The sequence below is a fragment of the Gordionus sp. m RMFG-2023 genome, chromosome 2, assembly GCF_954871325.1.
Source record: "Gordionus sp. m RMFG-2023 chromosome 2, tfGorSpeb1-WG-v2, whole genome shotgun sequence".
Lineage (NCBI taxonomy): Eukaryota > Metazoa > Nematomorpha > Gordioida > Chordodea > Parachordodidae > Gordionus > Gordionus sp. m RMFG-2023.
In genome coordinates, this window is record NC_088776.1 from 36013015 (window position 1) to 36036012 (window position 22998).

Below are 22998 nucleotides of genomic sequence, written 5' to 3' on the forward strand. Positions count from 1 at the left end.
AATATGATATTTTTATAGAAATAGATGAAAATTATGAAAGAGGTTCTACAATTTAAAATTGAAAAAAAAAATTTGAAAGCAAATTTTTTTCCTAGAAAAAGGGAGGTTATTTTTATAATCCACACATTGTCTAGATCTCAATAGATAATATAAAAACATATCATTTTACCACATTGTATGTTCCTTACGTTAATATCAATCTGAATCCTGGACAAAAATAACAAAATAGGAATTTTTTATTTTAATACTATTTTAAAAATTGTATGTGATTATAAATTATAAAAAAGTATTGATGCAAATCATTGATTACATGGGCTTATTTTAAAAATGGTTGAAGACCTTAATCCAAAGACTATCTTTCAAATAATTAATCACTACCAAAAACAATTGGTATTAAAATTTTTAATATATTTCTAATACCTTTATGAAAATGTATAATAATTTATGTAAAAATAAATATTTAAATATTTTTTTTAAATAAAAATTTGATTTTCAATAAATATCTAAAAGTTGATGAAAATGTGCAAAGGTGAACTATATTTATTTAACTTTCGTTTTATTATTTAAAACCTCAAATCTTCGAGGGAATTTGAATTTAAAAAACATTTTGATTTAATTAAAGCAGTGCAGATCCAGGTCAAAAAAGAATGAATTTATAAATGCGGGCCAAAATAAAAAATCTGGGCTAGACATTATCATTACTTAGCTTATAATAATATTTTGCTTAATATCACAGAGACTAGGTATGCAATTTGTTTATTATAAATATCGTTGTTTAATTTTCACCAAACATGGGTTCGGAATAAGGCCATAACAATATACATTATATTGGTTAGGGTTAATTAATAATAATTTAATAATTTGGTTAGGTTTAATATAAATCACTAGTTATTATTCATAATTTTCTTTAACAATTTTATTTGGGAAATTTTTATTTGGAAAAATTTTACAGGAATTTTTTTTTTATTTTGTTGATTTTCTCAAAAATTTTAAAGAGGTTTTTTTTTCTTATTTTTTTAAGTTTCTAAAAATAATTTAATATTTTATAGGATCTAAAAAAACGGGAAATTATTTTCTGTGGTAACTCTTTTCCGGGGTATTATTTTCCAAGGGAATTGTTTTCTGGGGATTTTTTCCGGACGATTAATTTCCGGGGATTTTTCCTAGATTCATATAATTTATGGTAATTGATTGATTATCGTAAGTTTACCCTGTTTAAGATATAAAGATATTATTATTAAAGTTAAATTATTTTTTGATCTTTTCATTTTGTTAAAATAAAATTATATATTATAGTTATAAAACTTTTTATATTTTAAACATCACAAGATGTTATATATAAAAAAATGTTAATTATAGAAGCTTTTACCTATTTATTTATTACCTGCTTGTGCATATATCCTAAAAAATGCTTGTTGAAGAATCGAAATTAAAAGATAATTTTTGCGAAATTAAAATTATCTTTGCCATGAATTTTTCCATGTTTAAATTAATTTAACATAATCTATATACAATAATTTACCAAATTAGTTAAAATTTTATAATGAAATTGACATCTTAGTAATTACTTTTATATTCTGTCATATGCTATATAATATTATCTCTGAAAGTGAACATGAATGCCGACTTGTGCTCGAGGAAATAATTAATTATATAACTGATAATAAATTAAACAATGACTTATTTAATTATTCGAAAAGACGGCAATTCACTTCAGCAAATTCGGGATCGTCAGATATCCCTATTATTGCTGAGAGTGATACAGAGACACCAGAATACCAAAACAATATATATAAATATAGAAATCTAAGTAATTCCTCTAGCAGCTCAGAATACCTAGACAGTGATGAAGATAACTTGAATGAAATAAATTGTGTTAGGTAATTATAATGTTTTATCTATTTTCTGATGATATTTAAGGAAAATAAAACAATTGCCACAAAGTGATGATATTTTAGAAATAGGTTATGAACCAGTTTCAGAAGTTTGCTTTAATTTTATTTTAGATATTAAAACTGCACAATATAAGATATATATCATTTTATTTATGTGAATGTTAAATGAAAAATTAATTTGAAGATTCAGACATTGCTGATATTTTATCTCACTTGTCACCAATATTAATGTTTTTGGTGAGGAATCCCTTAAATTTATCACATTTTAGGGGGAAAATTAAAATTTTAGTTCTAATAAATTAACATTATAAATATAATGTTAAGATAATATAAGTAATATAAATAAAATATAATAAGTGGCTATCATATTTCAAATAAGCCATTACTATGGTTATTCATCAAAGTAATTGCATTGTTATTTATGGTTCCATATTGCAATGAAAATAAGTTGGTCCCACCGTTGACCTTTGTTATTACCTAGTTTAATTGTTTTTTTAAATAATACTAGAAAATTATAATTTAAATTAATTATAATGTCACTAGGCTGGCTAATATTTATTGTAGTCAAAATTTTGGTTTATATAGATTTTGCAATATATAAATAGGGTGTGACTAAAATATGCTATATATCCCTATTATAAAAGTACAAATTATTAATATAGAAATGTATTTAGCTTATCAAGTTTATTTAAAAAAAATGCTTTTTTTTTAATTTAAAAAAGGCTAATAAATTTATGAAATAAAAAAAAAACTTTTTTTGCATGACTAATACACATCACTATACACCCTCATTAATTATGCACTATTTTTAAAAATGAATGTAGAAGCATATTTAGCTCTTTAAAAGTACAGAAAATGTTAATATTATATTTAAAATTTTTTATAACTTAGTGGGCTTTTGAAAAAAACACTTTTTTTTTACTAAACTATGCATGCACCCTCAGTGAATATATATTATTTTTTTTAAAAAAGGAAAGCATAATCATATTAAGCTTAAAGGATTTAGATTTAGAAAATGATAATATTAAGTTTATAAATTTTTACAACTTAGTAGGCTTTTGAAGAAACACTTTTTTTCATATTTTTGACTAAAATATGTGCCCTCAGTAAATATAGAATATTTTTAAAAAATGAATGCAGAATTATGTTTAGCTTTTCAAGGAGATTCAGAAAATGATAGTATTCATTAAAAAAAATTTTTTTTTTTTCAATAATTAAAATTTTTTGACTAAAAAATACGCACCCTCGGTAAATACTAAATATACCTTATTTTTAAAAAATGAATGTAGAATCATGTTTAGCCTGGCCACCTTCTATTCTACAAGTAACTGAAGCCCCGTAACTTCAATTGGTGCCCTGGTTGGGGCTCAAACCTGTCGTAGTTTTATATATGAATTTATATTAATTTTTGCATAATCCCAATCAACCAAAATAAATAAGGTTGATTTGATTATAATTATCATAGAAGAACACGTGATATGGATATTTTTTTTTGTGTTCGAATAAAATTGTAGATTATTACTTTTTTCTTTCATATAAAAAAATGTTTTTATAGTGTTCGAATAAAATTGTAGATTATTATGACTTTTTTATTTCTTATAAAAAATTGATTATTAAAAAATCATATTAATAAAATATTATAATAAAAGTATCGTGTAGTTACAAAATAACTCTCTTGAAATTCTTAGAAGGGATTCTCGTTGAGTTAGTTGTCCTTAAATTGTAATTTGAGTGTAGGAAGGGATTTCAAATAAGAGTATATATTTTTCTTAGCTTTTTCAGTGGTGCTCGTGACACAGATCGAAAGAGTGGGCGTGATTTGGTTTTAAAGGTAAAACAAAATTTTTGTTTATATATATTATATGATAAATTTTGACCATGCATTAATACTATCCATTGTATTGTGATTTTTTTTTCTGGGTATGATATACATATATTTTTTTTATATAAGCATTTTTATTTAATTTGAATTAATTGGGCTGTGATCTTAATTGAAAGTTTATGAGCAAATGGGTTATTTTTTTAGGCATAGTGGGGAGCATAGTTTTAGTGATAAGGTTTTCTTTTATAAAGATTTGGGTTATAATGTATAAGAACTTTAATGAGTTGGATTTAGGTAGGCAGTTGATTACTGTTGGGATATTGGTAATTATGTATTTATTGATTATTATATTGAAATTTTTGGTGAAAAGGCGTACTGCGGTACTGGCAGAAATGTATTGTAATTCTAGGAAGGACACTCCGGTGTTGGCTGTTGATGTAAAAAAGTAGCAGACTTGGAAAGTAGTCTAAAAGGTGTTTTAGATGAAATCAAGGCTGGGAAGGATTTGGAGAGGTCAGGGAAGATTTTCCAGGAGGTAAAAGAAATGAAAGAAGTCATCAATGCATTGATGAGGTTGAACAGAAATTCTGTGAAGTGCCATACATGTGAACAAAATAGTAATAATGGTAGAAATAGTTACAAGGAAAATAATGGAGTGTCAGTAAATAAAAAATTTGAGGAGATTACCATTTGTCATCATTGCGAGTGGAGGGGACACAAAAGGGATACTTGCCTGGTCCCAGAGTAAAGGTTTAAAGATGAATTTCCGTTAAAGAAATCCGAAGTAGGAAATGCCAATGTAAAGATGGTCAGTATAAACGGGGCTAGATTATGTTTTAGGTTTAAAAGGCCCGGACATGTGGCCGTGGACTGCATGGAAATATCTCAAAATTTGCATTGACTATATGATTGCAAAGTTAATCATATAGGAGTCGGGGCTCCGAGAGATCTGAAAAATTTTTAGAACAAAACATCTGATATTGTTAGTCGTGATAATGGGAGGGAGAAAATAAAAATAAGTAATCATTCTCGTAATTTCCCTGAGAGGGAGGTTAATCGGTTTAAGTGGGAACAATATCCGAGGGATATTGTCCTTGTCCGTTATTCCCTAAGAAGGGATGTCAGGAATTTTAGTTGAGAAAAATGTCCCATAAATCTGGTTAAAAGAAATGTAATTGTCAGTAGAAAGCCTTTAAATTCCGAGTTGAATTTAGGGGACAATGTGAATTCTAATGTAATTGTTATTTCCGACAGAAACACGGGCTCTCCGATTGAAACATATGACATTTTAATGAAAGAGAGTAAATGGATCATGTCCGTGTCCGAGGGTTAATTTGAAGATTGACTATAAAAATAGAGATGCTGTTTGACACCGGGGCTAGTATTTCTTTAATGTCTCAGGAGAATTTTTATAAGTATTGGCCTTGGGGTAAACTGGTAAAAGAGGCTATGTGCGTCAGGCAATTTGATGGGTCGAAAGTTGCCGTGTTGGGAAAGGCCAAATTGGGGGTTAGATGTAATCTTGATTTATGGGTGGTGAAGGAAAGTGTGGAAACCATCATGGGGTGGAGTTGGATTGTTCAGTTGGGTCCCTTTAATAATTTTTGGAATATTTTTGCAAAACCGGGGGCTACAAATGAGACTAAGAAGATGAGGCTGGCTAATAAAGTTCGAGATAAAATTTGGGAAATAGAAGGGACGGACTCAACTGTAGAATTCAACCTGTAATTTTGAGATGTATATACTTTCCACTGAATTAATAGTTGAGGACAACAGTAAAACCCAGGGAGTAACCGGGGTGAAAGGGTAATTATGTAACATATATGTAATTTGGAGAAATTAATGGGAAAGATACTCTTAATATGCACCAAAAGTGTTCCGTGATTATGAGGAGTTGCGGGGTAAATGTTATTTAAAAATAAAGAGTAAACTGAAATTAAAATGTACGTGAACTGTTGGTATCCTTTTTGTTTTGGTTTATTTATTATTACACGATGGTAGTGAGATATATTGATTAAATGCAAGTTTATTGGTTTTAAGTCTTTCATTTTGTAATGGCAAAAGTTGGTATTCATTGAGTTTACCAGTTGTTAGTCATAAATAAAAGTTGAAATGTAATGTAAGATTAAAATGGAAAGTTGTGGTACATAATATTGTTAATGGTTATAAGGGAATCATGTATTGAGTTAAAGAAACCGTTTTGATATTTTTTATTACATATTTATGGTTGTTTTTCATCTTTGGCAGGCCGCAAGAAGAAAGTGAAAAGGGAGAAATATTTTTGTTATAATGTGAGATAAGAGAGTGCACGTGTTTTTTTTTTATAATTTATATATTTGTAATGTTTGTTTCGTAATAAATAAGAATGTATATGGAAGAGTTCGTGTACAATGAACTCCTATCTGTGGACATTTAAAGAGAAAAGATTTTAATCGTTATTTAGGTGATAAGGTTTGTTTTTATTTTGGGATTTTTCGCTTTTTATTATATCCATGGGGGGGGATGCTTTGATTTGGGCAAGCCGCAAAAAGAGAAGAAAAATGAAAGATATATTGTGATAGTGTGGGATGGTACTGTACATGGATTGTATGTTTTATTTTTTTTTACAAGACCACGCTTAAAGCTAAACATGATTCTGCATTCGTTTTTTAGAAATAATGTATATTTACCGAGGGCGCGTATTCTAGTCAAAAAATTTTTTTTTCGATAATTAGAACTTTTTAAAAAAAATGAATACTACCATTTTCTAAATTTCCTTAAAAAGCTAAACATGATTCTGTATTCATTTTTTAATAATAATGTATATTTACCGAGAAAAAAAAAATAAAAAAGTGTTTTTTTAAAAGCCCACTTTATAAAAAATTTATAAACTAAAATTAACATTTTCTAAATCCTTTTAATTAGCTTAATATGATTATGCTTTCATTTTTATTAAAAATAATTATTCACCGAGGACGCGTAGGGGCGCGTTGTTTAGTCAAAAAAATGTGTTTTTTCAAAAGCCCACTAAGTTATAAATAATTTTAAAATATAATATTAACATTTTTTGAGCTCCGTGAAGTTGGCCGAACATTTGGAAGCACTAACGATGAATCATATGTCATTTTTTAGTGCTTCGTTAGTGCTTATTAGTGCTTTAATCCGTATAGTAGCCGAATTTAAGGAAAAAAAGTTAAAAGCAAAAATAAAAATTTGTACCAACTTCACTCTTAAAAGTTGACTGAAAGCACTAACGATGAAACTTATATCATTCTTTAGTGCTTAGTTAGTAGAGGTTAGTGCTTCAATCACTTTTATAGCCGAATTTAAGAATAAAAAGTTATTGGTGAAAAAACAAAAATAAACAAATATTGGCTATGTGCCAAAACAAAAACTAGAGTAGTACTAAACATCCGGTTTTCGCCATTATTTAGTGCTTAATTAATGTATTTAAATTCCGTTATTAATTTGGCTAACCGCCATATGGAAAAAAAGTTATAAGCTAAATAAAAATTATGACATCACGATTTAAGCATGAAGTTGGCCGAACTTTTGGAAGCACTAACGATGAAACTTATTCTTTAGTGCTTCGTTAGTAGAGGTTAGTGCTTCAATCACATTTGTAGCCGAATTTAAGAATAAAAAGTTATTAGCGAAATAAACAAAAATATGGCGACGTGCCAAAACAAAAACTATAGGAGTACTAAACATCCGGGTTTCGCCATTATTTAGTGCTTAATTAGTGTATTTAAATTCCGTTATTAATTTACTTAACTGTCATATGGAAAAATTGTAAAATGCTAAAGAAATTTTTAGAGGTCAAATTTCGGCTGGAAAATTATGTAAGCACTAACGATTAAACTTATATCATTCTTTAGTGCTTCGTTAGTAGAGATTAGTGCTTCAATCACATTTGTCGAATTTAAGAATAAAAAGTTATTTGCGAAAAAAACAAAAATAAACAAATAGCGACGTGCCAAAACAAAAACTATAGTAGTAGTTAACATCCGGTTTTCGCCATTATTCAGAGCTCAATTAGTAAATTTGAATTCTGTAATTAATTTGGATATCCGTCGTATGAAAAAATCGTAATACGCTAAAGAAATATTTAGAGATCAAATTTTGGCCAGAAAATTATGAAAGCACTAACGATGAAATTTATATCCTTCTTTAGGGCTTTCTTAGTAGAGATTAGTGCTTGAATTATTTTTGCCGAATTTAAGAATAAAAAGTTATTTGTGAAAAAAACAAATAATGGCGACGTGCCAAAACAAAAACTATAGTAGTACTAAACATCCGGTTTTCCTCATTATTTAGTGCTTAATTAGCAAATTTGAATTCCATAATTAATTTGGTTAACCGTCTTTAAAAAATTGTAATACGCTAAAGAAATCTTTAGAGGTCAAATTAAGGTCAGAAAATTATGAAAGCACTAGCGATGAATATATTTTTCTTCAGGGCTTCCTTAGTAGAGGTTAGTGCTTTAATTAATTTTGTATCCGAATTCGAAAAAAACAAAAATAAACAAATAATGTCGACGTGCCAAAACAAAAACCATAGTAGTACTAAACATCCGGTTTTCGCCATTATTTAGTGCTCAATTAGTAAATTTGAATTCCGTAATTAATTTGGTTAACCGTCTTTATAAAAATTGTAATACGCTAAAGAAATGTTTAAAGGTCAAATTATGGCCAGAAAATTATTAAAGCAATAACGATGAAATTTATATTAGGGCTTCCTTAGTAGAGGTTAATTCTTCAATCACCTTTGTAGCCGAATTTAAGAATAAAAAGTTATTTGCGAAAAACAAATAATGACGACGTGCCAAAATAAAAACTATAGTAATACCAAACATCCGGTTTTCGTCATTATTTAGTGCTCAATTAGTAAATTTGAATTCCGTAATTAATTTGGTTAACCGTCTTTATAAAAAATTGTAATACACTAAGTAATATGAAAATATATAAAATTATAAAATATGTAATAAAACCTAATTAAAAAATTATAATTTATAATTATATAATTAAAAATAAAATTCTCTATAATTGAGTCCTCAAAAATGAACCATAATTGTGTCTAAAAATTTCTATTTTAATTTTTTGTCGAATAAAAAGGAATTCTCATGGTTCATTTGTGAAAAGTCGTATTTTATTACACAGATTTTTTAAAAACATAAATGTTGAAGGCAAAAAATGCCCGTTAGTAGAAATCACTACTGGAGTGAATATGAAGTTTTTAAAATTTTTGTATTTGTTTGTCTTTTTAATTTCTGCCTGTGTTATTAAATTGAAATTTATGTTTGAAGGGAATGATGAGACACACGTGTAGTCCCAATGAGTGATTTGCCGAGGGCCCAAGATATGGTTGTCATACCATCAGGTCTTAAACCATCTACTTGAGATAAATTTGATGGTTCAAGATTGTTTGGAATGTGTGCAGCTGTTAGGCTTCTATTTATTATATGGTTTACAGCCGAGTGTTGATTTATTAATCACATGTGGGAAATTCTATGGTTAATTTTTTGATTACTTGTAAATTTTTATAGTATGTAACACATTTCCATAATGTGATTTGTGAAACATTCTTATATAGTTAAATAACTTTCCATAATTATTGTAAAAAACATTTTAATTTTGATATAATTTTAAAAAAATTTTTTTAATAAAGACGAACGTCAAATTTATGAATCGAATATAATTTTATAATGTTTTGGTCTAAAATTTTCTTAGGCGTCGAGAAAGGTGTCAGAAAATTTGAAGGATTAATATGGCAGTAATTTATCGAATCAGGGTAACTCAGAATTCCTGCATAAGTATTAGTGATCTGCATCGGGTCTAATTTTTCAAGCCCGGCCCGGTCCGAAATTTTTTTAAAAAAGTTTTGCCGGCCCTGCCCGAACCAGAATTTTTTTTTAAAGAATTTACCAACCCGGCCCGGCCATGCCGAATTTATTTAAATATAGAAAATAATTTTTATAATTACTCAAAATAAAAGACATATGTTATATGATGTCTAGTTTATATAAATAAAATCAAATATTTTTATTTTACATAAAAAATTCAATATATAATTCATAAATTTAGATATATTTAAAAAAATTTCTAGGCCCAACCCTACCCGGCCCTTTTATTAAAAATATTAGGCCCGAACCCGATTTATTTAAAAAAAATTAGGCCTGAGCACGGTTCGACGGGTACTTCATAATATTGTGATCTTAATATAACTAAAATTTATGATAGGAATAAATATATCCATAATTTTTTCGAATAAAATAAAACTATGTAAAAAGAACAATTTGAATTAAGAATAAAAAATTTCTGAGAATGTTTTTAACCATAGCATTCAATGACACCTCAGAATAATAGATGCTGGAGAAAAAATGTAGTTGTTACAATAAAATAATAAAAATTATATAATTATTACACAAGAATGGGGTTCAATGGACCCATTTAGGCAGTAGTGGAAATAATATTCTGTGACTTGGTTATAGCTATTCATGTATTTTGGCAACCTTAATATATATAAGCATCTGAAACATTATATTACTCAAATATGGCAGATGATCTACCGAAACAATAGATAGGTTAAGTGCAAAAAGACAGTATGCATTTTTTAATTACTTGGGGTTTTTAATCTAACTAATTAGGGTTTAAATTTTACAAAATAAGTACTAAATAATGGTGAAAATAAAATGTTTGTCGCTGATAGATTTTTTGTTTATTTTGTTAATAACTTTTTTATTTTAAATTAGGCTATTAAACTAATTGAAGCACTAACCTCTACAAAGGAAGCTCTAAAGAATTATATAAATTTCATTGTTAGTGCTTTTATAATTTTCTGGCCAAAATTTAACCTCTGATCTATAGTTTTTGTTTTGGCACGTCGCCATTATTTGTTTATTTTTGTTTTTTTCGCCAATAACATTTTATTCTTAAATTCGGCTACAAATGTGATTGAAGCACTAAACTCTAATAAAGAAGCACTAAAAAATGAAAGTTCGGCCAACTTCACGCTTAAATCGTGACGTCAATATTTTTATTTAGCCTATAACTTTTTTTCCATATGGCGGTTAACCAAATTAATAACGGAATTTAATTACATTAATTAAGCACTAAATAATGGCGAAAACCGGATGTTTAGTACTACTCTAGTTTTTGTTTTGGCACGTCGCCAATATTTGTTTATTTTTGTTTTTTTCGTTAATAACGTTTTATTCTTAAATTCGGCTACAAATGTGATTGAAGCACTAAGTGCTTCCAAAAGTTCGGCCAACTTCACGCTTAAATCGTGACGTCATAATTTTTATTTAGCTTATAACTTTTTCCCATATGGCGGTTAACCAAATTAATAACGGAATTTAAATACATTAATTAAGCACTAAATAATGGCAAAAACCGGATGTTTAGAACTACTCTAGTTTTTGTTTTGGCACGTCGCAAATATTTGTTTATTTTTGTTTTTTCGTTAATAACTTTTTATTCTTAAATTCGGCTACAAATGTGATTGAAGCTCTAACCTCTACTAACGAAGCACTAAAGAATGATATAAAAAGTTCGGCCAACTTCACGCTTAAATCGTGACGTCATAATTTTTAGTTAGCTTATAACTTTTTTCCATATGGCGGTTAACCAAATTAATAACGGAATTTAAATACATTAATTAAGCACTAAATAATGGCAAAAACCGGATGTTTAGAACTACTCTAGTTTTTGTTTTGGCACGTCGCAAATATTTGTTTATTTTTGTTTTTTCGTTAATAACTTTTTATTCTTAAATTCAGCTACAAGTGTAATTGAAGCACTAACCTCTACTAACGAAGCACTAAAGAATGATATAAAAAGTTCGGCCAACTTCACGCTTAAATCGTGACGTCATAATTTTTATTTTTTCCATATGGCGGTTAACCAAATTAATAACGGAATTTAAATACATTAATTAAGCACTAAATAATGGCTAAAACCCGATGTTTAGTACTACTCTAGTTTTAGTTTTGGCACATCGCCAATTTTTGTTTATTGTTTTTTTCGCCAATAACTTTTTATTCTTAAATTCGGCTACAAAAGTGATTGAAGCACTAACCTCTACTAACTAAACACTAAAGAATGATATAAGTTTCATCGATAGTGCTTTCAGTCAACTTTTAGGCGTAAAGTTGGCACAAATTTTTATTTTGCTTAACTTTTTTTCCTTAAATTCGGCTACTATACGGATTAAAGCACTAACGAAGCACTAAAAAATGACATATGATTCATCGTTAGTGCTTCCAAATGTTCGACCAACTTCACGGAGCTCATTTTTTGATTCCTTTTAATAAGCTATATATGATTCTAAGTTCATTTTTTATAAATTAAGCTTCTTTGATAGAGGCCGCGTATTCTAGTCATGTGAAAAATTATTTTTTAAAATTTTTTTTATGTTATACCATTTAAAAAAAAATTAAACAAACAATTTTTAGATAATCTTATAAATCATACGATTCTATATTAATATAATTTAAATTAAGCTTCTTTGATAGGGGGCGCGTAGTGTCCGAGGGAGCGTATTTTAGTCATCTCATGCCCCTTTTTTGATCAAATTATGCAACACTACACTACCCCTATTAAAAAGGCTCTAATTTTAAAAAATAATATAGAATCCTGTTTAGCTTATCGAGATGATATAGTAAATGTTATATATATTTAAAAAAACTGGTAAATTAGTACAATATCATAAAAACACTTTTTGGATATCTAAAATACACATCCTCGATAATTATGTGCTATTTTTAAAAAATGAATGCAGAATCATGTTTAGCTCATTAATGGGATTTAGTATTAATATTTTTTTTCAATCATACTATGAAATTCATCCAAGGTCTCATAATATATGTACTAAGTTTTAAAAAAAAGGAATCTAACCAATCTAGCATATTTTCAGAAAATTTGGAGGAGCTTATATTATTTTTTGTTAAATTTTAACAATTTTTATCTCAATTTTTCTAAAAAAATAATAATATTAAAATATTTTCAGGATATTAAAATAAAATAGACCCCCCCCCCTACCCCCCTAATAACCTAAAAGATTATTTTTAGTTACTACTAAATACAGTGTTAAATCAGTATTTTATTTATTTTTAATGATCGAGACTGTCACCTTTGCTTATAGTCTAGTTGACCTCGCTTGCCAATCCGGTAGTTATAGAATCCAATTAATTCTTTTTTCTTAACCCTTCACTACAAAAGTGGGGTAAATAATACCCCACGGCTTTTATAATCTTGGTAATAAAAAAACCTGAAGATATTTTGACCTAGTTTTTATAGTAGTTTAATATTTTCTTATAAAAAATATACCTACCAAATTTCAAGATAATTGATTTGATATTTTTTAAAATATTTGCAATTTGTTGAGCTTGGGGTAGTATACGTCCCACCTTTGTACTTATTATTTTTCTTTTTCACAATTTTTTTTTATTGATAAATATTATTGTATATTACAAACTAATATATAAAATTGAAAAAAAAAATTTTATTTGTAAATTTTTCATTGTTATATTGTTACTCAAAATTTTAAAATTTTATACTAATTTTTTTTCTTGTGGAGTAAAATACTATAAAATTAGCATATGGAAAATTTAATATCATCAAGTTCTGGAAGTATTTTCTATTTAATATTTGATATTTATAAAATTTATATAGGTGAAGTAGATTTTGAGTCAGATGATGATTATTTGTATAACAGCAATCACAACTTGGAGACAGAGGAGGACAATATAGATAGTGATGTGTGTGAAGATAGCTATAAATATTGTTACAGTAAAATATGCTAGTCTTTAATAAATTATATAAAAATATGAAGGTAAAGATGGAAAAACTAAATGGAATATGGAATGCCCAACACAAAAAAGGACAAGATCCCATAATATAATATCATGTTTGCCAGGGGTTAAATCTCATGCAAAAAATGCAAAATCACCATTAGAAAGCCTCAAATTATTCATTTCACCTAATTACAGATTTAGTTTTAAAATATAAAAATCAAAAGATTGAGTCCATTGAAAAAGATGACTCTGTTTATCACGCCAAAATGGATGAAAATGAATTGAATGCCTTAGTTGGTTTGCTAATGATAGCCGGAGTTTATAAATATCAAAATATAAGAGATTTATGGAATAAAGATGGATTTGGTGTTGATATATTTAGATATACTATGAATATAAATAGATTCCAATTTCTATTGAAAGTGCTTAGATTTGATGATATGAATACAAGAAATACAAGGAAAGCACTTGATAAAGCAACACATATTAGAGAAATTTTTGATATTTTTAATGATAATTCTTATTCTGTTGGACAATATGTTACTATTGATGAAATGCTTCCTGCATTCAAAGGAAAATGTCCATTTAGGCAATATATGCCAAATAAACTGAAAATATATGCTCTAGTTGATTCTAGAACTTTTTATACATTAAAAACAGAATTATATACTGGCAATCAGCCAGAAGGGCCATATAAATTGTCAAACAAGCCATTTGATGTAGTTGAAAGACTAATTCAACCAATTTCAAAAAGTAATAGAAATATTACAATGGACAATTGGTTTACTAGCTATGAATTAGCTAATTATTTATTATCTTCATATTCCCTAACAAAAGTAGGGACTATTAAAAAAAATAAAAAGCAGTTACCTGCATTATTTTTCAATAAAAAAAGAGAAATATATTCAAGTTTATTTGGATTCAAAGAAAATACTACTATTGTTTCATATATACCAAAAAGGTATAAGAAGGTAGTGTTGCTTTCAACACTACATTATGATAATAAAATTGATGTAACAACTGGTGAATTGTTAAAACCAGAAATTATAACTTTTTATAATTTAACCAAAGCAGGAGTTGATGTAGTGGATCAACTTTGCTCAATATATTCCATATCTAGGAGATCAAATAGATGGCCACTTACCATTTTTTATACTATGATAAATATTTCAATAATATATGCCCTTATAGTTTATAAAGCCAATAATTTGTTGACTATAAAAAGGTCTAAATTTATAAAATTATTAGCTATGGAACTGATAACTCCATTTATGACCAGTAGATACGAGAACCCTCGTATATGTAGACTATTACGTAACAACATAGGGGCCGTTCTCAACATAATTGATGAAAAACATATTCCAATAAATAAAAAGGGAAGATGTTATGAGTGTCCAAGGGTGAAAGATACATTAATTTGCTTAAATTGTTCAAAATTTATTTGTAAAGATCATATGCATACAATTTGCCGCGAATGTTATCTCAAAATTTTACATGATATATGATCATTAATATTTTTTTTGATATATGATATTTTTTTATAAAATTTATGTAATTATCATTATTCAACATTGATTTAATGAAATTTGCATTTTTTGAATTTTATTTAGTGATAATACCATAATTAAAGGAAGTACTCAAAAAGAAAATTTTATTTCAGTAACTTTAGGAAAATTTGTCTAACTTTTTTTTGGAAGTAAATATTAATCTAAGATTTTGTATTTATTATCTCCAAAATATATACTCAAAATTTTAGATCTCAATTTTTAATATATTCTGAGATATAGCTAATCAAATTTTGGGGTAAAATATGACCCCACCTTTGTAGTTAAGGGAGTTTTTTCCACCTTTGTAGTGAAGGGTTAAACTAAATTTGTTGTTCCGTGTCGAGTGTAAGAGGGTATCATCAGGATTCACTCGATTCCATAACTTCCATGAATTTACTACTGTTACATCGCTTAGGCCACCACCATTTTTACCTCATATTCTATATGTTGACACTAGGTTATCGCACAGATCAACGCTACCTATATGGGAATTTTAGCAATTTATTAGATTAGGTTGTGTAATTTTTATTTTTGAAAAACATTCGAGAGAATCTTGATACGTTGCATAGAGTGCTAAGAGCTTTACATATTGATGCAACTGTCACCACAGAACTATCATTCCATCGAACTACAAATATTTCATATGTCTTTTCAAATCGGTAGTCGTAATAGCCCCTCTAATTTTTTTTTGCCATAACTTTAATTGTTTCTAGGAGAAAATTTTTAATATTTCTTATAGTCCCAGTTGCGAAAAATCCAAGATGTTTCAAATATGATAAAAACCTTAGAGTGTAAAAAAATTTATAGAAATAAATAGAATGCAAAGAAGGTACTTAAATTTGTAATAACCGTACCGCCTAATCCAAGATTCGAAGCCATTGGGCTTTTATTATTACCTTGATATATTAAATGAAAATATATATTCATTGGAGTAAGCAGGGTTAATGATTTATATTCAAATCGAATGGGTTTACCTTTGATAAACATTTTAAAGGAATATATTCCTCGATACGAGATTATTTGCTCATCTATGCATAAATTATGTAAAAATATACCGAATTGTTGAAACTTTTATTTAGTAAATTTAAATATGGGCGGACTTTATACAGATTATCTTCTTTATCAAAAGTTGAGTTATTAGATAAATGTAGATTCCTTTTGAAATCGCGAAATGTATCTTGCAGTAAGGAATGATATTCAGTCAGCAAAAAATGATTTGGTCTATTGTTTTGTATAATAATTATGTGATTGATCCATAAGCAGTGAATACATTTCTTGATCAAAAAATAATTCAAATATTTCTATTGGAGTTTTTCCGATCAAATCAAATTGAAATTCGATAATAATTCATTATCATTATCAGTAGGTTTTGATATGTAAATTGGATCAATTTTTCTTCATTTTAAATTATTTCGAAAATTTAATTTGCTTTCTTATTTTGTTGATATTGAGGTTTCTGAGACAATATCAATGTCTGCTGGATATTGGATTTTGATTTCACCTGCAGTGGAAGATTCTGTGTTTCAGCTAGATCGTTTTCATCTCTTCATCACTAACTAAAGTAGCATTAGGAGGTATAATTAGAGATAATAAATAATTTTTATATTAAAATGAAAAAATATAATGAGAATAAGAATAAAATTATGAATATTTTTTTTATAAGTAATATAAATATTATGATGAAAAAATAGTATTTTTGTTTAGTAAGAATACAAAAAAAATTTATAATAAAATATGCCAAATTTTTTTTATATAATTTTTTTAGAGAAATTGTTTTTTTGAACCCTTATGTGGTCAACGTTGCATAAATGATTTAGTAAAAACATATGATTATAAATCCGAATAGAATGATGGGCCAAAATTAATTAGAATAGGTTAAGGCATCTATAAGAAATAAATTTATGTCAATTGCATTAAATAAAAATAAATACTTTTTCAACGAATGAAACGTTTGACATTTTAATAGTCCAAAATTGTCGAACTTCAATGGCATCTAGCGCACTCAAAAATAAATATTTAAGCGTTTAATATTACATTGCATCCCAGAAATAAAAACTGGCTTATTTATAAATTTGGGTAGTATATAACTAATGCACCAAGCATCATTAATTAAAAAAAAATCGATCAATTTGTTGGTGAATTTTACATGAAATCACCAATTAATTTTTTAATTACATTTTATTCCAATAGATAAAGTAATTAGATTATTTAAAAAAGAGTCTTTCTTTTTCCTCTGGAGCCTAGATTATTGCCAGAATCATTCTAGTCTATATAAAGCAGGGTTGGGTAGTAACACTAATACTTATAATTAAAATAAAATACTTTTTTTGCATTTAATATTTATTTGAATATTTTAGAAAGTATTTAGTATTTGTTTTAAATAATAAAAAATAAGTAGTATTTTGTATTTATTATGATTTCACCATCAGACGAAATATAAATACTTTTTTTTTAAATTATAAAGACTTATGGATTATTTTTTAAAACAAAAATTTATAATATAAATATAGTGATCAAGCTAAATGTAATATCTACTAAAAAATAAAACCAAAATCGTAAATGGAGCGATTTCATCCTTTAGCGATTTAATATACGATCTGCAAAACCATGATGTTAATTATATTTTTTGAAATTATTACATAATTTCTGATATACTGCTGTAATAATAAATATTATATTTATAATGTTTGCATATTACTGCAGATATAATTTTAGAAATTGGTAATATAAAAATTATTTAAGTAAAAAATAAATTGATGCTGTGATAAAAAAAATGGATTTGCAAAAAGTTTTCGTCAAAGTATTTATTTGTGCAAAAAGTTTTCGTCAAAATATTTGTATTTAAATACTTTTTTGAAAATATTTTATAGGTATTTAGTATTTATATTTAAAACATTTTTTTAAAACGTATTTGTATTTATATTCAAATACCTTCTTTAAGTGTATTTGTATTTATAATCAAATACAATTTTTTTAGAATTTGCCCCCTGATATAAATACCTTGTGAATTTTAGATCGTTTTTTTAAATTTATATGGGAAATCTATAATATAAAAATTAATATAAATTAGCCTTTTCAAAAACACATCGAAATTTGATTCGTTTTAAATAACCCTAATCGAATAAAATAGTACGAATAAGCATTATTAACATTTGTCGTTTCTATTGATAACCTCAATCTAACTTATGTAAATTAAATTAATATGCATTGATTTCGTTATTACATCATCGCATATTCTTTATCATAGATTTATTATAATACAATAATTTTTCTGTAATTTTATAGTTCTGCAAAAACAAATTTTTCGAATAATTAGAGTTGAATGCAAATAATAAATTTTAATTCGTTTAACCTAAGTTAAAAATCGAATGCGAATAATGCAAAAAAATAGTTCTTAATAGTTTTCCGCAAAATTATCTCAAATTTATTGGGTAGGTATTCTAAAGATATTGGAATATGTTTCCAGCGGAATCAGGGCTTTAAAATTGAAAAACTTGTGCACACTCGAAATATCCAACTTTTTTAGGAAATTTTATCTAGGCATACTCGATTTTTGGCCTTCTATTTTTTAAGATTATGCCCTCAAACCCTCTCTAGAAACATAATATAATAATTTTTTATATATGCCATACTCTTATAAATTAAGTTATTTATTCAATAATTGAATTATATAATTTCATAGATGTATTTCTTTATTTTTGAAAATTTAATAATTATCAAATCTTTTTATCAAGACTCTAAAATTATTTTATGAATTTTATAACAGTAACCATATGGCTGGATCTTTCTTCATATTTAGTAATATAGTCTAGTTAAAATCTTGTTTGATTCAGGCTTTAGCCATATTAGGTATAGTCATGCACAACTTTTTATTATAAGCTGTTTAAGTGTTCTCAAAGATCTTCATCTTTTAAAATGCAATAAAATGAATAAACATTACACGCTTGGAAAAGATTTTAAAAAATTGTATTTAATCTATTAGATTTGACACAATTGATTGAATGATAAAGATAACAAAATAAGTGTAACAGAAGTATCTCTCAAATACAAAATAATTGAGAAAATTTCCATATTATTTAATAAGATTTTTAATACTTTTAATCATTGAAATATTTATAATTTACAACAAAATAGGATCTGTTTGAGGAAATGCGGAGGGATTTCAACAAGATTTTAAAGGAGGTATATACCGAACCCTTACCTAAAGATGCTTTAAGTTCTGATATACATTTAATGCAATTTGGGCGCGTGCATTCATTTGTAGGTGATAACACGGTAGTTGTATCTTCGATGATCGATAAACCAGCTTTAGGCGAAGGCTCTGTCCTCTTCAACTCTCATAGACAACCCTTAGGGCCTATTCTAGAAATCTTTGGGCCAGTCACATCCCCATTGTACGTTGTTATACTCGGGCAAACGGTATCTTCAAAAATTTCGACGATCGACGACTGCTTCGAAAATGGAAAAACAGATGGTGTTAAAAATGATGATAATATGATCGATATGAAAGATGAAGTGATAATATTGTCGGATGAGGGGGCTAACATTCTATCAAAAGATGTAACCACTCATACAGACATCTACGATAATGTTAATAATGATGCTAATATAATCGATATGAAAGATGAAGTGATAATATCGTCGGATGAGGGGGCCAACATTCCATCAAATGATATACCCTCTCATATAGACGATAATGCGGGTGATCAAGTTTTATTTCCAATCTCCTGTGATACACATACAATTATGGATATCGACACTGAACCAGAGCAAATTACTTATAAACTTGGAGAAATTATATATTATGCTCCATTTATTAAGGAATATACAAGATTTTTGTTTCCCTCTCAATTCTTAAAGTATAATTTTAAAAAGGTGATTTGACATAGAGGTGTGCAACTGGCGGAGGGGTTAAATAGTTATAAAACAATAATTTAATATTTCTCGGAAAAAGGAGCGATTAAAATTTATTTTATTATATCATAATGCATATTTTATAAGGTTAAGTAAAAAATTATAAAGAGCCAAACCAATCAATCAAGTAATTTTAAACGTTGGACACGTTAAATTTTTTTAAAACAATGGCGAGTGAAAAAATATAGAAGCGAGTTAAAACCTCGCCCATTGCAGACCTCTAATCTAATATGTAGTTTTTTACTTAAATAGTTTAATACATTCGGATATTATTGTATATATCCAACTTTTAATAAAACACTATAAGGAAGATTAGAATAAAGCAAATGAGCTATTTATAAAAATGATTCTATGATTACATCATATTTTTATATTGCATTTTATAAATTAATATTATTAAGGATTAAAGGATCAGATGCATCATGGAAAAATGACATCGAGCCTCCTGATGAATGTAAAGATTTTTCTGACGATGAACAAGAGAGAAGTTTTAAAAAAAATTTACGCAAACCCCAAATAAACAAATCATGGTGAATTTCATTTATTATTATTTTTTGATAGAATTATATTGTTAATGGTTAATTTATATCAGTAGCGTTATTAAAAATTTGCACAAGTAGAAAATATTTTAAGCTTGTCAACTGCCGGTTTTTATATCTCTTTTATCTACACAACGCTTAATCCTAGCAATCAAATTTTACCGGTTTTTATATCTAATTAACCCATTAAGAAAAGGGTATATAAGCAGGCTTCAAAATAATGATCTAAGCGTCAATTTTTACTAGGGTTAACATAGTTTATCAAATTGATTTAAATCATAATTATTCATTAATTTTTTTGAATAAAAATTACAACTCAAAATCGTTTTCCTTTTTAGTTTGTAACTGAAATAATTGTTAGTTTTTTATTTTTCCAAGTTAATCCTGAAATTAATTTTTTAATTTAATACTCTTAATTTTTTTTAAAGCCATATTTATCTATCATTTACAGTTAATTTAAAGTTTTTTAAAAATAAATTAAATATATATTAGCATTTGAAAATATATAAAGCAAAGGAGCAAAAATAATTGGTAATGATTTATCCCATAGCGCTGAGAATGCGGATGAAATCAATCGACAGACCTCAAAAGATATGTTGCTTTGGTATAAACCTTCGTTCGAGTTCCCCATTACTTGAATATGAGTATTGGAATGAAGAGAATTTTATATAAATGTGAATATTTGTTTCTGTTTAAAATTTCCGCCTGGGATGATCATTTTGATTTCGTGAAAAAAGTTTATGCATACGAATCGCCATGAGGTGGTCATTTGCATAAGGTATGAGAGTTATACCATTGTTTCTTTGATTATTATGGGGAAAAGCTCGATAGGCTCTTAGATAGAATGAATTTATCCTTTTCAATGATAGTTCGGACATCCTGAGGAATAATTATAATGTTAGGATTGGTATGCTTTTACGGTGATAGGCTGACTACAATCTACACATATGGTAAGCGTTAAAACATAGAAACTGAGGTGCGGGGCTATTGATATTCTAAATTGATCTGCTGATAAATCCAAACCAAGATTATAACTAGGGGTGACTTCCATCCTGATAAGTTGTTGTCCACTCTAATAGATAAGTAACTTTGGATTAGAATAATAAGATACGGTAATCTGGCTATATCGAACGAAAGATGATTGAGTAAGAGTACCTTAATGGAAATAAGGAGATCTAGACCTCGAAAAAACCCAAGACAACGTGAATTATTGATAAAGGATGACATGATAAAAATGGATCTTACGAATAGCGATGCAGGGGAGCATAAAAAACGGAGAATAGGTATCAGAAGAAAAATTGGTATACCGAGTAAACCTGGAAAATTAGCATTAAACGAGAAAACCAGAGCGGTTTTTATAGATGTTGGACGTTTGATTGGATAAATAACATTGATATTCTATTTCTCCAGACCTAGACTTAGATACAACATTATCATTTATGGGATCAAAATTGGCTTGAGCAGCTAACCTTGAGGAAATGAAGGTGGATAATGAAAGTGTAAATGAAGAGCGAATACCAATACCTCCTGATTTATATAGGAGAGTGATGTCAAAAAATAATTGATTTTCAAATATCGAATGGATTCTAAGTTATTTATAAAATAGCTATTTTTTAAGAACAAATTAATATTAAGACTTGAGATTTTATTGAAATATATTTTTAGATCCTTTTTATTTATTATGACCAAATTTGGAGAAATTATATAAATTCTTTAAGATATAATGAAAAATAAGCGTTGCATATATGTAACGGGCGTCTGTGGGTTAATAAATCTCAAGATTATTAATTTAATTATTTTACTACTATATTTTTATATGAAATTGACAAAATTATGTAAGCCAACAAGCACACCAATTTCTCGCACGGAATCCCACCAATGATAAGCATTTGCCTAATGCCTACCAAAACAACCAAAAATTTAAAAAACGAAACAACAGACCATCCACAATTAGCGATGATTCTATTAATAATCGCCAAGGAATCGACGATATGATAAAAACATTAGTCAGGGGAGAACCTATCAAAAATGTCAGTAGCAATTATTCGGGTATTAATAGTGAAAATTTGAAAAATAAAATGAAACAAGGCATGGAAAAATTTGTAAAAGCGGGGCGAAATTCTGACGCCTTAAATTTGAATCTTTTAACTTTCGCCACTCAATTACCTTATATGATGCAACCTATATACGTTCCTTTTCCTGTACCATCTTACCCCCCACATCCCTTAAATAATGTTATTACACATAGTAAAAAGGAAATGGTTAATAATGATATGCTCGCTGAAGATATTTTGCGTCACGAAAATTATGGAGATGAAGGGCCACCTTGTTTAAAGAACGTACCTTTTGAATAATTTGATTTTTATTTTCTCTGATATAAACAGTAATCAATTTATTATATATATGTATACTAATATCACTTACCTAAGTTGTGCGGCATTTTTCAATCTCTAATTATTAAATAATAAAGTAAATCAATTATAAAAAATTTAAATCGTATGTTAAA

At 27.3% G+C, this 22998-nt stretch overlaps 1 protein-coding gene and 1 long non-coding RNA gene across 2 annotated transcripts; both read left to right on the top strand.

The window, feature by feature from the left end:
• The first annotated feature begins 1583 nt into the window (after positions 1-1583).
• LOC135923527 (uncharacterized) lies at positions 1584-22998 on the top strand. The gene is made up of 5 exons (XM_065458325.1): positions 1584-1880; positions 1921-1984; positions 19174-19898; positions 20355-20483; positions 22333-22998. Exons 1-5 carry the CDS (start codon positions 1585-1587, stop codon positions 22844-22846), a joined length of 1728 nt encoding a protein of 575 aa, XP_065314397.1. The 5' UTR covers position 1584; the 3' UTR covers positions 22847-22998.
• Positions 13284-14198, top strand: LOC135925006 (uncharacterized). Its single transcript, XR_010571491.1, has 3 exons — positions 13284-13328; positions 13371-13487; positions 13531-14198. It is a non-coding gene; the product is annotated as an uncharacterized LOC135925006 (long non-coding RNA).

Excerpts from the sequence above, each read along its gene's own strand:
- LOC135923527 (XM_065458325.1), top strand. The coding sequence starts at position 1,585 with ATGCTATATAATATTATCTCTGAAAGTGAACATGAATGCCGACTTGTG. Across the intron at positions 1,881-1,920 it reads AATGAAATAAATTGTGTTAG|GAAAATAAAACAATTGCCAC; the intron begins GTAATTATAATG and ends ATGATATTTAAG. Across the intron at positions 19,899-20,354 it reads TTTCCCTCTCAATTCTTAAA|GATTAAAGGATCAGATGCAT; the intron begins GTATAATTTTAA and ends AATATTATTAAG.